This window comes from Corvus brachyrhynchos, unplaced genomic scaffold, assembly GCF_000691975.1.
Source record: "Corvus brachyrhynchos isolate BGI_N302 unplaced genomic scaffold, ASM69197v1 scaffold14, whole genome shotgun sequence".
NCBI classification, from domain to species: domain Eukaryota; kingdom Metazoa; phylum Chordata; class Aves; order Passeriformes; family Corvidae; genus Corvus; species Corvus brachyrhynchos.
The window spans coordinates 20997672-21021036 of record NW_008239110.1 but is presented as its reverse complement, the minus strand read 5'-3'; the positions used below and the strand labels follow the sequence as shown (position 1 = coordinate 21021036).

Sequence of the window (23365 nt, the reverse complement as noted above, 5' to 3'; positions counted from 1 at the left end):
AAGAAAAAGGGAAAAAAAAAGATCAGTCCTTTGATGCTGGCAAACTAGAGCTAGAGAGCTTATCACACACAAATCAATCAATTCCTCAAAGTGATTTTCTGCGTAAGAAAGTTCTGGCAGAACAACAAAAGAATGGGATAGAGTGAAGATTTGTGTATTTTTATCATCATGCTTACCCACAGAGAGAGCTTACTATGGAACTAAATGGAGAAGCACTAAAGGAGAAAAAAAAATCTACAATCTCTCTAGAAAAGGTTTAAATGGAATTGGTCCCTCCTATTAAAAAAAAACAACTTTAAAAGATCACCAGAATATAAAGTACAGAAACATGGACAGAAAATGAGACTCCTGCTTGCCTCTCCCTGTGCTCAAGCCCTAGACTAGTCAGTCTAGGGGATTCATCCTATTTCAATGTGCAATTTATCATGAGCAACTTCTCCATACATGTCAAAGAAATGCGTATCACTGCCAGCTGTGATTTGTGCTCTTCTTAAGTTGGAACAAGAGAGAAGCAGCATCCTTCCTTTGTACACATCAACATGCTGCTATAAAATAAAGTGGATTGATATGGATGCAGGTCCTACATGAACTAGACAGGGATAATTTTGCATTCCAGTGCCTTTCTGTACTGTTCCTAGTCATAGGCACATCAGACAGTTATGTCCTAAATCAGCAAATCCAATTTCCTGCTATCTCAGTCCCATCACTATGCGTAATCCCTTTCATGATTAAGCTACTCTTGTTTAAAAGAGCTCCTTGCTCTAAAATAGGGCAACTGCCCCTTCACAGCCCTCAGCACACAATCACTTGATTCTGCTGCTAAATAGATGAAAACATGTCTCTGATGCAGAATGTCTCTGGGAATGCAGACAGGAAACATGTTCACTGAAATAGCTCCTCAATCCAGTGCATGCCCATCAGGCATTGCCACAGTCATGCACTAGTGTCGTCAGAAATCTGATGGAAGCCAAAACCTTCCACAGAAGTCAAAAGCAGAAACGAGACACACAAACCAGACCCCTCCTAAGTTACTTCCTTAATCTGCAAACTGTTTGAGGGCAAAAGCACAGAGTAATGCACAGATCCCACCTGGCACTGTGAGGCCAGAAATCCTTAGTGGAGTCACTGGTGTTGCAGCTGCTACAGTGTGAGGCAGTTTGTTGCTTTGTGTGCTTCAGGAAGAGCTGCTGCCAGCAGTAGTTCACCTACTGAGCGCTGAAGTAGTTTTCTCAGAACTCTCTAGTCTAGCTGGATGAAAAATCCTGAGTAAATTGTAGCCAATAATTATATTAGATTGAAAAAGACATTAGGATCTTGTCATCCTTTTTGGTATTCAGAAATATCCGAACAAAGTCATACAGGAACTCCAAATATTCAAACCCTTTGAAAACTTACTTTTATTAAGAGACCCAAATGAAGATACAGGTATTTTCCCTGAGTTTTAAGACTTTGTATGTTTAGTTTCTAAAGTACTATTCTCAGCATTTTGAAATTATATCAATGCTGTTTTCTTTAGTCTGCTCTGGACTTGGTAAATTTCCAATTAGTATTTTCTTTCTTTTTTTTTTTTTTTTTCTTTTTCCAGAAGCTGTACTGCATCATAGACATCACCTAATTTTATCAAATGCTTATAGATCAGGGATCTGGCATGTGTCATTTCACCTCTGAGAGGATATTTCCAGTAAGCAGAGTTTTCAGTTTGTACTTAAGAATGGACGTTGAGATGACTCAAAACCTTCACGATAAATTACAAGGGAACTCTAAAAATGTGATTTGGCAAAAACACTGCATGTTCAGTGTGTTACAGTACGGTAATCAGTAGCTGTCTGAAGAGGTGATCAGCAGCTCTTCAGTGGGGAAAGGTCAAGGAATATAGCATAAGCTACTTTTGTAAATAAGATGGAACATAAATATTCTCAAACAAAGAGCTGTCAAGTTTTGCCTTCTGTATGAACCCATAACTGGAGTGACTCTTTTTGTGGACATGGACAATAACAGGAAGTGCTTCTCTATGAAGAGGAGAAGTAGTTCTGCTTACTCAGAACAAGGTGTCAGGATATCTGGATGTTGATCAAAGTTCTACCTATCAGTCCCTATGTGATTCTGGGAGCACCATTTCAATTGTATTACATGCAAAATAATTGTCAAGTTTAATTCATGCTTGTGAATGCTCTGAAATCTTTAAATCTTCAGGAACACTTTTCTTTTTAAATTCAGCTCTTCTTTCTAGTATTTTAAATTGAAATAAAAGATGATTTCTTTAAGCAAATATAATTTTTTTGCAGATTGAACACACAATGATTTCTGAATCCCAGAGTTAATTTGGGGGTTGATCCTGTGCAGTGTGCTTTGGTCATAATGCAATAAAATGTGCATGAGTCCATTTAAGCATGAACCTTATAGTGATTGCCCTTTTGCTTAAAGCAAGCATTTGCTCAAACACAATGTGAATTGAAGCTGAAGCACTTATAAACCAGTGGATTTAATACCTGTAAGCACTGTTAGTTGTGAGAGACCTTCTCACTTGTAATCCTTTGATGGTGTTCTCATATGGTAAATTCTGACCCTGACTTCAAATAGCATCTTCAGTTTTGGGGTGTTTCCCCACAGAAGCAAAGGCAGGAGCAAGTCCTCATTCACATTTCTAACTGTATCAGCTTGTATAATTAAAGATAATACTCTTGCCTTTAAAGGATCTTTTATGCAAGTCACTTTTTTTATCACAAAGAAAAAACATGAGATTGAGTTTATAGCATCTAACTTTATTCCATATTCTGAAGCTTCCCGAATGCTTGGAAAACATTTATTTCAGATGTGAAAACAAGTTTTAGGCATCTGACAGTCATACTGGTTATGCATCAAACATCTGTGGTATTAGTCTCCCTAATCCAGGGCATATAAGAAATGTTTTGATATCCAGTACAGATTTCAGGAGCAAAAAAAATACAGTACATTTAAGCTTTCCTCTTTACATTGTTTACTAGATACAGTGTAATACAAGTAATAATTGTGTAATAATTATGCTGTGGAAAGTTCTACTGTAATGTAATGTGCACTAAAAATCCAGAAGTAAAAATTTACTCATCTAAAATGATTTCACTCTCAAGGGACAAGCAGCTTTGGCCAGCTGGGCGCACAGTGGGTCCAAAGCTGGCAAGTTCTCTCTTCCACAGTCCATCAAACCCTCTAAACAAAGGGAGAAAGCTTGAATTCTACTTTTTGTAGGCAGGTTAGAATAGGCTGCATCACCTACTCTATAGCAAGGACACTTTGAACATACTTTTGCATGCAATGATATTCACCAGACTCAGAAAAACTCTAGATGAAAAAAAATTATTAATGAATGAAATAACTTTTTTTCTTTCTTCCTTCCTTCAGAGGTCTATTATTTTAAGTCTGTAGCCTGTGATCAGCCAAATGCAGTGTAACAGTCTTATCAGCAAGTTCTGGGTGTGCTAGAACCCATAGTGTCTGGAATTAAATGCTCTGTAAACTCTGTAAATGGTTGTTCTTCTAGAATGACATACATCTCTCCAGATGTGTTGCACACTAAAAATGAAACAATGAAATCCAGTCAGTAAATAAATGCAAAATAATTTGCCTTTACAATAAGGAATACTTGTTGTTTACAGTAAGTATTGCTTGTAAGCTCAATGTTTGTAGAGTTATTTGCGAATGGATGAATATTGGGCTGGAATACTGCGGTTCAGAGATCAATGCCAGTGCTTCCTGAGGGATGTTGAGCTCAGCAAAGGGATGCATGCTGCCCATCTCCAAAAGCCTGGAAAACCTGGAAGATGATAAACATTTTTCCCATTCTCAGAAGCTGCTGAATCTTTGTCCTTCCCAGAAGACGAGAACTTGTTCTCCCTACAGAAGTCCCTCAGAATCAGGAGTCCTGAGGCTGGTGCTGCCCAAGCCTCTTAGAAACAACAGGCATATTTGCAAGTGTGGAGTGTGGACAGCTCCTCTGCTTGTGGAAATTCTTTACCCTTAATTTGAACATGCAATATTTAACAGGAAACTGATACAATAAGACTTCATTCGGGTCCCATTTGTCTCTGTTATTTCCAAATCCTGAACATTTTGTCACATCAGTGCAATTAGTCTCTACTAAGCCAGGGGTTAGCTTGGCATGATACACATATAAAAGTCAAGAATATATGTAAGCCTCAACTAAATACTCCATCTTTATCTTCATAGCCCAATTCATTCTATAATCCCAATATTCAGCCATAGATGTCTGAAATCTTGTTTTAGTGAAAGACAAGATTTCAGTGAATAAAAGAAAGAATTAAATGCTGGTACAATTTGAGGAAAACAATTTGAAATAAGGAAATGACTAATCCCATAGGAAATCAGGAAACTTAATTAAAAAATAGTTGTCATTCATACTGCTTATCTGGATAACCAGAACTAGAAAAATGAAACATGAGGAGTTCTGCCCATACAGCCTCACTGGGTATTAAAATGTGACTACTTGTTCTGCTGACTGCAGATGGAAAACTCTTTATAATTGTTATCATGCGTTTAGTGGGTTGTTCAAAACTTTCTGCATGAAGCTTCATATATGTCACAATTTTTTTCCACACTGTGGGGAATTTTAAACAAGCATCCCTAATATGGAGTCTTTTCAGATCAGATCTTTGCAATCAACAGAACAGGATGTCTGTAGCAGCCAGGACTGCATCCTCTACGAGGTCTGCATTTAAGGTTCCTCAGACTGATGCTCTTCTGGGGTTATAGCAAGAAGGTGGGGAATGGGAGGTGCTCTCTGAAAATGTAACATCCTTGGGAAAACACGTAAAATCAAAACTTCTTAAAAAAAAAAAAAGGAACAGTGAAATTTGCATTGATGTGCTGTGTATATCAGTAATCTCTAGTATCATTTGTTTCTTCAAGAAATTATTTCGTTTTTATGTGGCAGCGTTTTTCCCTCTAAAATAAAGAGACAATGGCTGCAATTAAAGATATAACACTATAAATATGCAAGCATACAATAGAGCAGTAAATAAAAGCCAGCAGTGCAAAGACAAGTGATCTCTCAGACAGTGGGATGTTGGGATCCATGAAATCACTGCTACATGCCTCTTGGCAAAGTACGTCCCCTCTGCAACTGCAGCTGGAGACTTCTCAGAGATCTTCATGCACGGAAAATTGTTGAGATAATTGAGGTTCCTCCTAAAATGCACATGTGTGTTTGCAGCAAGGACGAAGCTCAGGATTCTGGGAAAGCTTTTATGATGGTTTCATAGGCGGGAGGTGGGGTTTGCGTGGAGTGGCAGATGCGGAGGTTGTTGTTAGACCAGTGGAATTCAGGTCGACTCAAGCTGTTGGTGGTGCTTCCCACAAGGGTTGTGGTGGTGTTTGTGGGAGTGAGGGTGATCAGCTGACTGTTTGTCTCCACGGGGAGGGGAGGACACTGCAGAAAAGGGTGGAAGGTGGATGCACGGAAACTTGACTTCCTGGAAAGAGTTGGCCTGCTCCAAGGAGGCTTGCCGCTGGAAGGTGAGGCTGGCCAGGCTGAGGTTGCTGCGACGCTCGCAGCTGCTGTTGCGGTAAAATCCAGTCCTGCCGGCAGTGTGGCCATGGGATGAAGGTCTGGACCGACGGCTGAAGGCTGAGGGGCTCCCCTGGGAAATGTGGGCACTAGCTCTGCGACGGGACAAGCAGGTGAAAAATGCCCAGATGATCCCTCCAATCACCAGTCCAATCACCATGGACACTGTGAAGGCTATTGTTATCTCCTCTGAAATACAGCAAAAATTAATATCAAAGTTAATGAAGTAACTCTGAAAGATATTCCTGCAAGAAAATTAATTTAAAATGCCAGCCTCCTTAAAAGATGAAACAGCCCCTGGGTCTTCGTGACACATGAACTTCACAACATAAACACAGCAGTTCAGAGTGCTCTTACTATACAGCACTTTGGCATTTGTTTGTCTGGTTTTTTGTTTGGGTTTTTTTGGTTTGTTTTTTTTTTTCTTGTTTGTTTAATTTGCATAATTCGACATCCAGAAAAAAGCTTATATTTAATATCAGTTTCAGTACCAAGGCAAGGAAAGTCTTTAGCTTTTCCCAGAATCAACGACCCACCAGCTCCAAGTGTTATAAAACTGCCAAGTATTTCCTTCTGTAGGCAATAGGAGGTGTGGATTTATGCACTTGTCCTTCTTGTTATAGACCTTTATGTTCTGTGTGTACGTGTTTGCAAACTCACCGATTAAAACAGTGATGTACCTTCTACCATGTTGTTAGCGGAGTAAGCCCTGTATTTATTACAACAACATTAGAACACTTCCCAGCCTTTTACTGCTGAGTAACAGATCATTTAAAACCTCATAGTAATTAATGTAAATTACTACATCCTAAATTATTATGGTCAGAGATAACCCTTCGTAATACTAAGTCTCTTGAATATGTCCTATCCCCAATGCCCAATTTAAAGATGCATTAATCTGCCATTAAGAAAAGTAAATTTCTAGCTCTTTTTGAAAAGTTTTCAAGGCTTGCAAGATCTGAAAAGAAACAAACAGAAAAACAAACCCGTGGCTAGGATTGTTTTCTCTCCCACATGGTTTCACAATATGGAGAGATGTGATTTTTTCTTTGTATATTTCTAAGAAGAGGACAGTTGCTTCAGAAAACTTCACTCAGTTTTCAACCAAGCACCAGCATTACTGCTGTTCTAAAAAGTTCAGAGATATATTTGTAATCCTGGATAAGGCCTGAAATGAATGCAAAACATTTATAGATCTTCTCAAAATTCAAGATGAGCTTGGATCTAAAACAAGAAGGAGCACTATGTTGACAACTGGTGGAGCAAAGAGGGAATAAGCAAGAAATATCCATGGGACACCTTGAAACATATTTGTTCTGTCTGTACTGTTCTATCATATTTGTGAAGCATTTTTGTTAAAAAGGCAAGTATATTCATTAGATAGAGAAAGGTGAGTAACTCCTAGAGCATACTGAAGAGGAGGCCAGATAACACTGTGCCAGACAGAAGGTGGCAACTCCAGGACTGGGATGCAGACATTAGAGGCCCGAAAAGGCAAGATGAGACTAGGCTCAGAATTTTCTAGCAGCCGCTAAAGAGTTTTCCCTGAATTAATTGTGCTGTACAAACAGTCGTTCCCAAACCTCAGAATAATGACAGTGAATCTGGGTTGTGGGACTTGGCCAAATCAGATGCTGAAGATGCAAGGAGAGTGAGCAGCCCAAGTGATGTCTATGGAGAGCAGCCAGCACACCATTGAGAGAGAGGAGAGGTGCCAGGCAGGGCCAGCAGGACTGACTTGCAAACAAAGGCACACCAGTATTGGCAGCCTGGAACAGATTCTTTTAAGTCAGCCTTAAACTTAGGACAGATCACTGCCAGAGGGAGGAAAGAAACATTAGCTTTGCTTCCAGCAGAAGAAATGTAAATGATTATTAGTTAACTGCACTTTAAGAAGTAGTCATTATTATCTTACTTATCTATCTTCTTACTTTTCTCCCTTTAGGGAAAAATGGTTAGTGATGTGATTCATACTTGGAAGGCTACACAATTCTACTGTTCCTGGCCTGTAACCTCTGCTTTCAGGTAGGCTTATAACATTATCCTTTTCAAACAATGATTGGTGAGGATAATGTATTGGATATTGTTGCAGGGAACTGCTCCCTCTCAGGAACACTTTGTTGCCCTTTCATTCCAAGACGGCTCAGACTTGATCCTAAAAGACAATTTTTCTTTAAGCTCTCATTTCTATACCTCAAAAACTTTTGATTGGGCACACTAAAGACAAAGGGTGACTGCCCAGTCTGCTTTCTGCAAGAACCCACAGGCAGCATCCTGCACTGCAACTCTTGGCTTCAGATCAGATCGCTATAAGCAGCTTTCTTCTCACAAAGCCAGTGTGATTCTGCCCTTTATAAAACATCTTTAGAGACACAGCAGGACTTATTGTGCCCCTTTTGGTCAGGAATAGCTTATTATGTCATTTTAATACATTTAATACATTTTGTTACTGCAAGTTCCTACTCATGCTCCCAAAGGTGGGAAGGGAGAGCCAGGACTTGGTGACCTCCAGTTGAATAAATCCCAGAGAGAGTCCTGAAGACAGCACTTCCCACGCACTAGAGCTGCAATCTGCATACCCCTACTGCTGTCCCTGCATGGCTATTGTAAAGTGGAGCAAGAACTAATCCTTTCTTGTGCTCATTTCTTCTGCACTTCAGCTCAAATGCCTGTTGGGTTATTATATTTGAGGCTGCCAAGGAATCCCCCAGGCACAGGGCTCTGTGCTGCCACCCGATATCCCTGCAACTCTTTGGGCTCTCAGCTGGCAAAGGGGATCTCCACAGGGCTCAGCAGCCTCGAGCGTAAGCAGAAGCACAGCAAGAAGCTGAAGTGTACGTGGCTCTGGGGTTGCCATGCACCATGGTGAGGATTTGTCCCTGCATCCCTCGAGCCATAATTTTCACCACCTGCACAATCTGACCAGAGTTTCACACTGTTAAAAGCAGATGAGGGAATTGACAAAAGTATTGAGTGCAGCTCTTCAGTCCTTCCCACGTGCTGTTCCCCTGTGCTGGAGGTACAGCACAGACAATTATCCCTTTGGATAATGATGTCTTTTTCTTTAACTTGTTTATTTCTTCTATTTTTCTATCTCCATATATGATGCAAAAATCAAGGGTCAAATTATTCCCTGATGAAGCTCAGCTGGGTTTACACTGCCTATTTCAGTTGCCAGGACTCCATATGCTCTCTTTTCCATTTGGACCTACTTGTAACCCCCTTGGTTCTTATTACAGAAATATCAGTAGACCCATTGGTTGCAGACATCTCATTTTTTTTCTCTTCCCAAAATATCACTGACTTCAGTTGGAACTGTGGGTCACACTAATGGGCCAAACTTGCTCTTTGCTTACTCCCTGCAGAGGATGAATTTCACCAAAATGTAATTCAGTTCTAAAACCTTACATTGTAGAATTGTAAATTTATGCCCATTGATTTCCTCTTTAGAATATCCAGCTATCACAGCCCTGAGGTACATTGGAGAAAATATTATCAAACAGGGAAAAAGATCAAAGGTGGAGTGGGACTTGCTGCACCTGGGATTTTGAGGGGAACAGCTGGCTTTCACCAAATTGTTTTTCTCTTCCTTAATCTGGGCAGTGCCAGAGCAGAGCTAGCCTTCCAGGGAGTCAGAGTGATACTGACACAAGGCGTCTCCCAAGGGGCCGTTGTAATATCTTATGGTTTTCTGAGAGCTGTGCATGTCATTCTGCCCTCTGCTTTCAGGGAAAATAGTAAAAACAAAGATCTGGGGATAAGTTAGGCATGCTGCTAATAACAACAACTACCCAGGTGCCGGTCCTCTAAATATGTTTTGATCTGTCTGTTTCTCAGGCTGCTCACACTGCCTGCTTTATTTCATTATGCCATAGCAGAAAAGATTTGGTAGCTCACTTCAGTCAATTCTCCACTCTCACCTCTAACACCAGCTGAGATGAAGGACAAAGCTTTTTGTCAACAATGCAGGAAAGACTTTGAGGTACAAAGCCAGAAATGAAAGGCTAAGGTCAAAAAGCAACTGGATATTTTAGCCACTTTAACTTTCTATCTGCGGCACTTCCAACATGACCATGGCATTTCAGAACCCACAGTAACACCCATAACTTCTGAGTGTTACCCCAGATCTGAAGATCAAGTCAGCTCCTTTGTCAGCTCAGCATCTATCCAGATCAGGCAATTTCTTTTTAATTCTCTGTGTTCCCTCCTCTCTAGTTTCTGCATACAGTGTTAGGGAAACGCGGTGATACACATTTGTACAGCGGATTATTGTATCTGCTGTGCAAAACATTTTCTTGGTCGTTGAAGCTTTCTTTAAGGATTTCATAACTTCTCATGAACTGTACATATGAAGTGATAGCAAATATCCTATCAAATCGATAACCTCTAGCAAGTGCTTATTGCTTTACAAAATCCACACTGGAGAAATTTAGGCATGTTATTTTTAAAGATAATAAACTGGCTGATAAGAGGTTTTTCCTAGCACTTGGCCCTGAAACAATTTCTTCCCATCTGGCCTGGACATCTGAAGGAGGGTCAACCGAAGATGGCTCATACCAATCTGTAAGTCTTCTCAAAAGTGGATTATGTTCTCTTCTTCCTCACTTTGGGGTATACCTCACCAAAAAATAGCAACATAATCCCTACCTAGACTCAGCAATCCCTGAAATACCCAAAATCTTCATAAAGTAGATTTGCTTTTTGTGATAGAGTGTCCCACCTCTATCATATAGGCTTGCAGAATGCTTGCAGACAAACTAGGTCAACCTCTTAATTCTGTGAGTTTCATTTCCTTTAATTTGTATGGACAACATCAGTCATCCCTTTGAATTCAAAACACATTTGCATTGGGGATTCATTTTCCCAAGAAATTTCTCTCTTGCCCTCAGCTCTGGCTGCAATAAGCTGCAATAGGCTTTTGTTCCTTGACCTCAGGAAACCCTTGGGACTTGTATATTTCCTATACCCTTACGGTAAGGTCCCGAAGGTCTTAAATTAAGGAGGGCACAGGGTCTTCCTTCCCCCATGTCACAGATATATACATTTTTATTTATTAAGGAGGGCACAGGGTCTTCCTTCCCCCATGCTCACAGATATATACATTTTTATTTATTTATTTATTTATTTTTATAAACTTTACAGCTGGCCATGATGGGATAGTAGTACCTTTCAAAATCATGTAAGCAGCACTTTTAATGACAGCATCTCAGATCATGAACCCAGGTGAGGTGGAGGAAGACAGGAGAAAGCACTGAATCCAAGGGAAAGTTTTTTTTAATGGAAAAGCATCTTTCAGTCAAGCTGTGCACATATGATGAATTTGAACTGCATCTTTGCTGATACTAACTAATAAAGCAAATAAAGAACCACTCAGCTTTCCAAGCATCTGTTCTGCTCATTTTATTGCTAAGCACAAGAAGTCAGAAAACATCCACAGGTTGGAGTGATACCTACACATCTGATTTGATTTCTAGTAGGTGACTTTCAAATATTGCAATTTTTGGGTTTTGCAGCTGGTTTTTTTTTTTGGTTGTTTTTTTTGTTTGTTTGTTTGGTTTTTTTTTTTAGTTATTGTTATTGCATTGTTCTTGTTTCATTCAAAGAGTAAAAATTAAGCAGTTTTCTTAGTTTTCACCAGCACAGAGTTAATTTTTCTGCAATAGCCATGAGGAGGCAGAGCCTGGAGCTGTGTGCGCACATCTGGGCTGTTGTTCTATACCATGTTATAGGGCAGAATTAAGGGACTCTCACCTCCAGGAAGGGTGTGGCTTCAGGTGGGACAAAAAGCGTGGCAGGGTAGGGAACCTGTTGGTTCACTGTCTCTGGATCATGCCATGTTGCACTGAGGTTTGGTTTTTTTATATGTAAATCACCCACTTTTTATATACTTTTGTTATTACTATTGTTGGTGTTACTGTTTGTTTTCTTATCTCATTGCTGTTTCCAGTAAATTGTTCTTATCTTAACCCACAATTTTCACAATTTTGTGCATCCAATTCTCAACTCCACCCCTGGGGAGGGAATTGGAAGGGGAAGGTGCAGGATAGTGAGCAAACGGAGTCTGGTTTGGGAGAGTCTTGGGGGTGAACACTAGAGTGGGGAGTGCCATTGCTAGGCCACAAGAGAAATTTTATTTTAAAGTTATTAGAAATGGTAAGGTAGCTTGTCACCCAAGAATAGCATTGTTCAGCATTTAAACACAGCTTTCTATAGAGACATTTTACTCATACTACATTGGAGCAAGACTCTGTTCATTTACTTAAACATCTGAGAGTAATTTTCCTATTTTTCTTTTTTCCGCTTGCCCCAAACTAGCATGAGACATTGTGCATCTGACATACAAATTCTATTCCATGGGGACTCCAGCAAGCTCAGATGTAAAACATACAAGTCATTGATTTCAGCTGCATTAGCAACAAGAAGTATCAGAACATACCACTGTGACATATAGTGGAAGAGAGTTATTATTAAATTTTCAAAGAAAATTTTAGAATTCTAAATTTATTTCCATTTTATTCCTTTCCTTCTCACATTTTTGCCAGCTCTCTCTCTTTTATGTGATGCCATATGCCAGTTACTCAAACCTTGTTTAAGTTAGTTAGCATTCCTCTCCCTCTATGAACACACATTTGCACGAACAACTTCAGCTTGCCTTACCCCAAAGCTGAAAAGCCTTGATAACTAGTAGAGGGTTTGATCTCAAACATGAAAAAATCGGCTCAGCCTTTTTGTAGTAAGATGATCTTTTCCCAAAATGAAAGCTCAGTGAGAAAAGTGGGTATAAAATGCATACCAACCAGTGCGGCAATTCATACCTTACGCATACATTGCACAGCTTAGTACAGAGCACCAGCTAGTGTATTAAAGCATGCATTGCAGTCTACAAATTACAGAACTGTTAACCTGACAGTAGTAACGGTTCAGACACTATTTTAGAGGCGTCTCAGTGTCTCAGGTTTCAAGTGAGGTTCAGCTAAGTCATTAGCAGGTGATCATAGCACAGTCTCTTCTGTGCAAAACCAGACTGGAGCAGCCAGGGTCCATCAGAGTTTGAACAAAGTCATAGCAACTTCCTAACAGCTATAGTCTTAAGGAAACCTCCTTGTCTGACCATACAGAAGCCAGTCTGGCAGTGACACTCACACCACCTGAGCTGGGACAGAAGCCCTTTCACAGGTACACCCCCCACACACACCTACACAGTCAGACCAGGTTTCCTTACCAGCTCAACCCCATAGCAGAGTCTCAGATGTCCAGATCCTTAAAATAATTTAATTATGGTCCAATAACTAAATGAGAGAATAATAGCTCAAGCTGGTGCCTCCAAGAAGGGACCCTGAACAAAGGAACCTCTGGGCTTTTATTCCCTCACAGTCCAAGGGAGGGAAAATTTGGGGTGCTTGGCTCCTGCTGTCTCTGAGCGCCTGAGTGTCCGGTCCCCTGGCAGGGCTACAGGTCCCTGGGCCCTTGTTATGCAAAGGGTCAGCAGGTCATGGGCTCTTGCCTCAGGCTCAGGTTCCTGCCCCCCAGAACACAACCTGAGCTGGCACTGCAGCTGCACCCAGAGCTGCCTGCACTGAATGGATTCCTCAACAATAGCAAATGTACATCTCCAAGCTGGACAGGCTACAGCTACTCTTCCTCATGCATTCCAGATAGTGAGTTTGGAAATGAAATATACCTGGGGCCCAAAGAGCCACCACTTCCTCTCACCACAGAAGTGAACTTGAAGTGATTTGAGCTACTTGAAATGTTATGCTGGTTCTACCAGCTCCAAGAAAGCCGGGCCTAGTATCAGTTGCCAATTCCTATGCTACTGTTGTCATGCTGAGCTCAAAAAAGCAATTTGTTTATATCTGACAAGTGTTGGTATTACTATCTTCCCAAGTGCCACTAATTGTGTTAGCAAAACAGCCTCTCGTTAATCATTTGTAGGCAGTCCATGATTCAGTTGGGTGGATGAATCAGTTGCTGCGTAATATCAACCAGCTGTGATCTTAGTCATGGCAAAACTTCAAGAAACTTCACACATGACTCTTGTGAGATGACTGAGAGTGACAGGCTACAGCACAAGATAGTTCAGGTAGTTGTGATGTCCAGAAAATGAAGAAGCAACAACAGGGACATCTTGAAAACAGAATCTGTGGGGGGAAAAAAGCTGAAAGAAAAGCAGACTGTGAAGGACATAAGAACAAATAAGGGGCATAGTTATGCTGCCAGAAATACCAGACCTCTGCTTTCAGACACAAATTTGCTAAAGGGATGTTTTATGCAGCCTGTGCTACTGTGAGATTCTTTCCTGCAGCAACAGAGGGTAATTGTCCCACTTCACCTAATAACAGGGTTTTTTTATGTCTACGGCAGATAAAATAAGAAGTTCTGTGTTTAAAATAAAAGAAAGGAAATTAAAAATCTGTTTCTATCTATGAGGACAGGTAAGAACTAGAATAGACAGTCCAGGCATGTAGTGCATCTACCCCCAGTAAAGATTTTAAAAAGCAATATCAGTCAGGAGTTGTCATATAGTTAATCCTGTCTTGAAAAAAGAAGGTAGAACAAATGACAGCTCAAGGACCATGCTCACGTCATTTTGTGCAGTTTTTAAGATATTCTTTGATCAGGTAAGCAAATGGGCTCCAGAAGCATCTGAAAAATTATTAATTAAATGACAAGCTGAAAAAAAAGGCAGTCCGTGCTTTTGGATCAATACTCCTTTTGAAATGCAGAGGGGCTGGTTGTTCATCAGAGGGTTACTTTCACAAATGAGGAACCTATCTAGGAGCAAGATTGCCCTCTGCTGGAAACTGATGCTGGAAATCGAAACAATGCAGAAACCACCTTCGTTCTAGTAAAACAGGGAGTCAGAAAAAGCTAGAGAGAAACATTGCAATGGAAGATTACAGAGACGTTCATACTACTTCAAAAAACAGAAAAATTCTGAATTTCATCGCCATAAACACATAGGACTAGCATTTTGCAGAGGCTTTGAAAGTGAAGTAAACCGAGGCACAGCAGAATTGTTCAGAATCTTAAACTTGTAAACTTGTACAGCTTTGTAGCTTTCTGGAGGTATCTGTGATCATGGAGGAGCATAAGCCTAAGTCTGCTCTTAAATTCATATTTCTTGACATCTGTAGTGGTGTCCAGAATGATCTCCATGCACCAGAGTACATTTGCTTTGATTACTAATACCATAATCCATTGTGATAAAACCACAGAGGAGTGGAATATGCCATCTCAATATCCCACAAATCAACTCAGAGTTAATGATGTTCCCTTGATAATGCTGGGAGTTGATTTTTACTGGAATGACAAATAAAGAGTAATGGTAAAAAGCAGAAGGAAACATCTAAGAGATGTCAGCATGTTTAATTTAGTGCCTTTGGCACAACTATGTAAAACAAAGCAAAGATTCCTTCAGGCAGACAGACAAAAAAACTTTGTTACCATGTGGTTTCATTGTGATTCCTAATGCATAACAAAAGCAGTGATAGAATTTTATCTTTTCTGCATGTGCAGCAAGCAATCCTCTGGCCAGGCATTCTTACCTACCTCACAAAACCAGACCTAAGCTATACGGCCTCTGTATGAACCTAAATCAAACACTAAATTACAATCTGACATGGTGCAATGTGACATTATAGTTATTACTTAATTGATAAAAATAATTTACACCTGAGAAAAAGTAATCTCATATATGGACAGAGCACGAGTGACTGGAGTGAAACCTTAAAATTAAGCAGAATTTTCTAAAATTCTTAAAATTAAGGATGAAATACTGAAACACATAACCTACATTTAAGAAAAAAGAAGACATCCAGAGGTAAAACAAAGCACAAGGATTTGGGGTTGTTGGGAAGAATGTGGGGTGGGGAATATACATATATAATCCCACCACAGTGATTCTGTTATCAGTGCCTGACCCAGACAGAGCTTCAGGTGGAGCTTGTCCTTGCTTGAAGAACCCACAAAAGCCAGGAAGTATACTGGAAGCCCAGGTCTTGAAAGAATACAGAGAAGAATATTTTAAAAGATTCAGAGTGAGAAAGCACTCTAGCTATACTAGAAATGCGTCATTTCAGCCTTCCCAATGCATCCTGTACACAGAGACTCCCAATGCTTGTAGTGCTTGTAGTAAGTGCTGCAAACTCTGCCTGTGTCCCTCTGAGTCTCAAGAGTCTCTTTCCTTCACCTGAGAGGCAAGACCTTGTTCCTGCTCCTTGCTTTTGGTAGTGCAATCTCCCTCCCTCTCCCCCTGCAACCTGTTCAGCTGTTTCCCAGGAGAGGAGCAATCTTCCCTTTACAGCTCCATAACTCTTTACTCTCCATTTTAAATGCACATCATGTAAAGTTTGTGAACTTTGCTGAATACTCTTCTGAAGTATTCAATAAACAAGTGTTCAAGGAGCAGGAATAGTGATCTGTATATTTTTCACCACACAAATAGCTGAGCTACATCCAGTAATGTAAAAAATCTTCTGCTCTATGTCTTCATCTGGAAACAGGTATAATAGTGAGCATTTTGAGAAGACAGAAGTGTGTTTATATGTGGCAGTACTGTACTCTTCAGTTAGTTACCTGAAGTGCAAAAACTGATCTTTCTTTGTCCCAGTACCTCCTGGGTGAACATCAATCCATTTGGGAGATTGCACCAAATATTTCTATGAATATCTGTATCAGTGTGGGCTAGGAGACCCAATTAAGTAACAGTCATAAGAATCAAACCCTCAAGCTAATAAATGCTGACATAATTTCTAAATGAATGGATTGCTGATCTGGAGTATTAGTCAACTCTTCTTGACCCAGGACAAATGATCCAGGCTGGAGACTAAATATGAAGTGGGGCATTGGTGCTTGTCCCATATCAGCCAGTGGCATCTGGGAGGCTGTAGTTGCACCAAGCTGGTCCAGGTCCTGCTTGCCCAGAGATTCCTACACTTCTCAATTAACAGAACCATCAATGGTTTCCTTCTTTACTTATATTTTGCCTGCATAACTTATGCACTTCCCACAGATGTCACGTGTCTGCTTGGTTGATTCATCTTCCATTACCCTGTATAACTGAGAGATGGTATTGATGTAACATAATTTTTAAAAGCAAAAGGTTTAGAATCAACAGATGTCAGTTAAATGGTCAAACATGTCATAAATGTGTGTTAGGATGCTGGATTGTGAATGTAAATGTTTGAAACAGGGGATTAATTTTCTTCTGCAAATAAATTGAAATGGTAGAATTGGGTGTTGTGTATAAATACAGAGCATTTTCCTTCAATAAGTTCTACAAGAAGAACTGAGGCAGAACCATGGCACCCACAGTGTGCTGAGACCAGTGCACATACTCATGTGAGTATGAACACTGTTAGGCTCTAGCAGGTGACCATGCAGCCACAGGACGTTTGTCCTGGGGAGAAAGCACAGCCCTAAGGTGCCTTGGTTATGTGACAGTTTCACATGCCAACACATTCCCTGGTGTAGTGCTTGAGGGAAGAAATACTTTTTGTGTCCTAAGGACCAGATTTCTGAATTTGGTGGATAAAGAATGATGCTTGTGGCAGCTCTTGTAACAACGAGCAGCATCATGTACTTAGTCAATAATGCAGGTGTAATTGTTAAAATGTGTGTATGCTGTGTGCTTGATTATTATTTAAATAATATTCTAAAGAAACTTTGCCTTTTCTTTGTACTACCTCTGATTTGTGTCCTTCCTGCTAAAGATGGTGAAGCATTTGATAAATCAATGGCTATATAGTGGGGTGGGGAAAGCAGGGAAGTAATAATTAGGATGCCACAAAACACAGCCTGAGGATGACAGACTCACTTTAAAAGAATAATTTATATACAAGGAAGAAATCGTGCTCTGAATAGACAGAATGCAAGAATAAGACTGGTCTCTTTGTGACATAGTTTGTTGCTTTCATCCAACTACAGTAATAATACTCTTTTCTTTGGGCTTGCCAGAATAAGGGCAAAGAAAAAAATAAGTTCCTCATTAGTATCTCCTTTTATCTCTCTGACAGGCTTGCACACAAGATCTTGGAATGCATTTACATATTAACTTTTTCAATCTAAGCCTCTCTAAGTCAGACTTTCTCAATATCTGACTATTGTTATGGTCCCCTTCGCTTCAGTAATGGAGGCAAAAATGTTCATGTGTTCATCAAATCTTTTATTTAACTGATAAAAAAATAAGCATAATGATATTAGATTTGGGATAGTTTGATAATTCTTCCCCTTCAGAAGACAGTATATGATTTATGAAGTAAAAGGACATGGCCACTCCAACAAACAGTACTGCCACGTGCATAAGAAATCCAACTGAGAAGCTGCATACAGATCAGCTCTTCCCAAACACAGCTGAGGGGGAACAGAAACATGGCATATCTTGAAGCTGAGAAGTGGAAGATGAGCAATGCCTTCCCTTTTAATTACATCACAGGTCATGGATTTATTTCTTTTTTGATATGAGAATATTTCTGGAGGACTTCAGATGAGGAGCCAGGAACCCTGAGTGTTACAAAAGAATAAGATTCTCCTCTGTCATGCTGCCACTGAAGAGCTGATGTTCAAATGCAGTTGCTGCCATTGCTAATGCCTCATCATCACATGCTGTCTGTTATCTTCCTTCAGTTAAACCCACACCCTTGTTGCCATTGCTCTCGGTATTACCACTATTTATATGACAGCTGTGTCCTCTTTGAGTCACTGCCCCCGGCTGCTCTGCTGCTGCCTTGTAACACATCCCAAGTCAGCTCAGGGGAAGTGGAAAGGGGAAGACCTTCTGGTGATCTTGACCTGATAGATAGGACTTTTCCTTGTAGAGATCTTAACAGGTTCAAGCAGAGGAAAGGTAGTGTGTGTGGGTGTCACTTGCCCTAGAAGTCTTCTGATTACCATGTTCATGGTTCAAATTATGTGGCATACTTAAATCAGCTTCAGACTACTTGATCACTTGAGAAGTGATTTAGTTATGTGATTCTTTTTATATCTCTATCACAGGATTCTCATGCAGATCAGTATCTCATCTGAAGTGGAAAACAAAAGCAACTGAAATATCTGTAGCTCTGGAGGCCATGCAGCAAAAGTTACTTGGATGCTGCGGGGCCTGTGAGAATGCACAATCCTACAACCCTCTCCAAGAGGGGAAAAAAAAGTCTGTCTCAATTCTTACACAGGTGAAGCTGAGTTTTACTGGTGCTGACATTATTCGGTTTTGCTGTGTTCCCAGGCTCTGACATCCCAGTGTGTGGCATTTTTAACAAAAGCAAAACTGGCCCCTATCCTAAAACTCTGCTGAGATGTATGGGATTTTCATAGTCCTGATTTCTGTGCTTTCACCATGCAGGGACATGGCAATTGTTCTTCATCCATATGAAGCAGGTTACCCATTCAAGTTAAATATTTGGTTAAGTAATCTGGAAATATGGCTTCACTATTAAATTTGTGGCATCATGTAACATTTCACTGAGGAGCAGGAAGGAGAACATGTAGATACTCTAGATTTAAAGCTGGTAATAAGAAGGGAAGCATTTCAGGGACGTAACATTAATGTGAAGATCTCATTGTGTTTCATAGTGTTGTTTAAATGCATCATAATTTATATCTGTGTTGTACATCTGCTTCTCAGATAAATCTACTTGAAATACTCAGTGTGTTTACAGGAAACATTTGCAAAGCCAGAGTTGTCTTTCTATCTGATCATGTGTCACATTTTACCTCATCGCCTTTCTCTTGTGAACGTCCTTACTAAGCAGAACAGGGAAATTCTCTTTGGTTTTCAAATAGGGGCCTGAAATATGGTGGTGCCATCTATCTTCTCTCCCAGAAACCAAACTAAAAATCTGCCTTCCAGTATGCCTATTTCCAAAAACATATTTAAGGGAATCCTGCTTTTTCTAAGTTCACGTTGCCCATAGGAAAATAAGACAATTCTAGCTTCTCAATGAATTAGGGAAGAGTAAAGGTATTTTTCTCCATGTTAGGAACCCTGCCTCAGGAGTCTGATGAACACATTCCAAAGCTGATTAAAATTTCTTGTAGGAGGGGTGTGAGAAGGCTTTATGTCACCATTGCTTTTACTCAACACAGCTACACATTCACTACGCAAGGTATGCTTGCAGGTGTGTTATTTGACAGAACTGGAAATCTGCAGCCCCAAGGACATGGTTTGTCCATACCAGACCGACACAAAGGTGCATAGACATTCTCTACTTCTTTCTGCAGTATACCGTGTGTCATGCACCCACACTGTTCACATATGTTGCACGTATTTTAAGGAAATGGTGCTCCAATCAGTCCATCTGATCAGTATCTTCAAGACAAAGAAACAAGGCTATATTTTTCAGCCAGATTTCCTGGCCATTTTCTGTAGTGAATTCTGAGAGCTTTCTGACTAAACTAGGAAATGCATCCCACCTTATTATTTACTGTTTTATGTTAGACTACTTTTACTTGGGGTTGCCCAAATTCCCATGCCACTGACTGATACCAGAATAAACCAATGAGGAAGGCATTTCCATTATGCACTCTTCAAAACAAGCTTTTTCTACCATCAGTAGATATACTTGGCTGTGAAATAGGAATGAAAGAAGCAGCTCTTTGTTATTAGAAGACATAAGAGTACAGAAAGGTAGTTTTAGTCATGGACAACATTTTCCTTTTTTAAAGGCTCCATCTTGAATGAGTAAAAGAGAAAATATTAGTCAGAAGATGGAAGGTTAAACAAGCACTAAAGAACAACAACGACTCTAGAAAATTTATAATAGCAAATCTGAAAGTATGAGACATTTATTTGATTGGAAAATACAGGTGAGAAGTCAGAAGAAAGGTTTGTTCACACACAATTGGCTCTCATATTAGCTCCATCATTATGGGCACTACTCAATGTCTGCTCAATGATTCAAGCCCCTAAATATCATAGATCACAAGGTAAAACCCTGAGTTGCAAGTCCTGAGCTGTGGATCAGTAACCCTGATGAGACGGAATCCAGACTCGGCGATTCAAGCTTTAAGCAGACTTATTAAAGTAGTACTTGATAAAGCACTCTGGGAAATCTGAGCAGGAAAGTGGTTGCTGTAGATATTGTCGGTGTATGCCAGATGGGGAGCTGCAGATTCTGTGTGCAGACTGCATTTTACATATATATATGGCTGGCTGTGGCACAGGAAAGGTTTTAGTACAGGCTCCTGACCAATGAACTCAGATATATCCTTTCAGATATGTCTGACTTCACCAACCCAATATGGTTCATTCCCTCCTCTGATAACATTTGCTTAGGCCATTCTGCTCCTTTCCCTCCCATTCACCATGTACTGATTAATTTGATTTGCTTTTAATTTTTATTCTTATTGGGTAATTGTATCTTTTGTATACTTTTCTATATTTTTTGGTGTAATGTTTTAACTAAGTGCTAAAAGGCAATGAGGTTAAAGAAATTAAAAATTGGCAATGTCAGTTTTCACTGGAATGAAATTTTCATTTGTTGTCCCCAGTAGTACTATGAATGAAGAACTGCTTACTTAGACATAAAAAATACAGTGTATTGTTTTGGGTCATGGCAAAACTCATGTTCGCTCACAAAAAGGCTCTATCCTTATTTTAGGTCTCTATTTTCTGAAGAGTACCTATTATTTTGGAGAGTCTGATTATTTTGGATAATCACTGTAAGGAATTATTCTCTAAAACACTAGAACAAGACTGCATGATGGGGTTGAAAGAAAGCATTTTGTCTTTCTCCCTCTCTGTTCTCCTGTTGAGGCTGCTTCCAACAACAGGAGCCTGTAAAGTCTGAAGTCATCTGATTCCAGCACAGTAATTTCAAAAGGAAGAAGCTCATTTTTTCACATCCCATTTCCAAACTTTTGCAGGCATCAGTGATCTAACCCAAAGACTCTGCAGAAAGAGATTATATCTCCTGTGAAGAGATTTATTCCTTGTGCTATGAATTCCTTACAATGTGTGATATGCTGCCAAATATTGCATTTTTAAAATTACTGGTGTTTTCCAAATCACAGAGAGTTGACAAAACAAAAGAGACAAACTGCGAGGAAAAACTCTGGGTGATACAGTGTCTGCAATCACCTTGCTCTATTTTGGCTCACTGTCATGAATTAAAATACCAGGAAGAATACACACACTAGGGCAAAATTTTGGAAAGGGAGAAAACAGACTGTAAGAGAAGAATAATGACAATTCAGGAAATGCAGCATTGAGATTGATATATCACCTGAATCCAAAGCTCTAATTTTGTTGCCCTTTCCTCCCTCTTTTTTCCACTTCAACCCTGAAGTGTTTCTCTACTAAGAAAAAACCTTCAGTGGACTAAATCATCTATAAGTGTTTCTATGTCACAACTTTACTTCCTCCTTTCTACCAGGAAAGGAATTGCATTGTCAGCTTATTGAAATCCTCTGCCCTATTAGCAATTCCAGGCCTACCAGGATAAAGGCCTTCTGGGGAGCTCTGGTTCAAAGCTGCTGGTCTTTTCCAGTCATCAAACTAGGAACAGCAGTGGCCTGTACGAAGATACCACTGCCACATCTGCTGTCAAGTGCTCCACAGCTGGCTCCAAACTGTGGTCCTTCTGTGTGCACATCTCCAGCAGGAAAGCTGAGGCAGCTCCCGGAGTGTTTGTTGCTGCTGAAGTTTGAATGGAAAGTGTACAAAGTGTATGAACCAGAGCAAAGGGAATGAGGAGAGACCACCCAGTGGGTATGCTGGAATGTGCTGACATAGACATCCGAGTGTAAGCCAAGAGGCTTAACCTGGTCACCCCACTGGCCCCCACAAATGCTGCTTCTCCTACTTGCAAAGAAATCTGGATCTGTTTCTTATGCTTCTACTCTGCCATGATTGCCACCTGTGAAGGATCCCAGAACAGGAATCATGTCCCATGGCTTTCTAGGCTGCTCTTTGCAGTGTTGAGCAGCTGTGTCATTGATTGTGTCAGTGCTCCCCTTCACAAGTATTACTCCAGTTCATAAAGATAATGACACACAGTCCTTAACCACAATTATTGCTACACCAGTAACACGATAAACACAGCTCCTCCCTAATGCCATCTTTTCCAGCAGAGCACATAGTCTGACTTTCAAACAAACAGATGCATTTTAATGAAGAGAAGACAAGTGGGTTGAGGGAGAGACAAGGCAAAATTTGATACATTTAAAAACATGGCTGCATTTGTAGCTTATGAAGACAAGCAATGGGGCCTATAGTATGTGCCAAGCAGTTTGCAATCTCAAAATGCTGGAAGCCAGCTGATATATGGCATTATTTCCACACACCAAACAAATTACACCCTGGATTCTGATTCAAGAAAAGAAAAATTGTCCTTAATGTTTTTAAGGTATTAAATTTTGAGGTTGCATTTTAAATAGGCACTTGATTAAAACTTGACTGAAGGATAGTTTAGGGATCTAAGTTAATGTTGATTAAAATCTGCTTACACTTTTTGTCTCTGCTGCTGTCACATTGATCAAATGCTCTATTTAAATTAAATTTCCTGATCTGAAATTATATTGCTTTCTATGCTGAACAAATAGGATTGTCTTGAAGACATTTATTGTATTTACTTGTGTACAACAGAAAATACTTTTAGGAATTACAAGAAATGCACTCCCGGCTTAACTGGAAACATCTTTGCTTCCACTGTTATCTTATAAATCAAAATGAACTCAGTAAAGACTATATTAAAACAGTAAAAAGTAGGATTATTGGTTGCTGAATGGGTATCAAACCTTGAATTCCTCACTCAGCTATTATTAAGCCTCCTTTTGAAACTAGTAATAAAAAATACAATCCAGACT

The 23365-nt window shown here is 39.9% G+C and overlaps 1 protein-coding gene across 1 annotated transcript in view; it reads right to left on the bottom strand.

Moving 5' to 3' along the window:
• Positions 1 to 2741: 2741 nt before the first annotated feature.
• MYCT1 (myc target 1) overlaps positions 2742 to 23365 on the bottom strand; it is a 23797-nt gene continuing 3173 nt past the window's right edge. The window contains 2 exon segments of the mRNA XM_008637883.2: positions 2742 to 5468; positions 5470 to 5749. Coding sequence (XP_008636105.1) covers positions 5219 to 5468; positions 5470 to 5749 — 530 coding nt within the window. The 3' untranslated portion in view covers positions 2742 to 5218.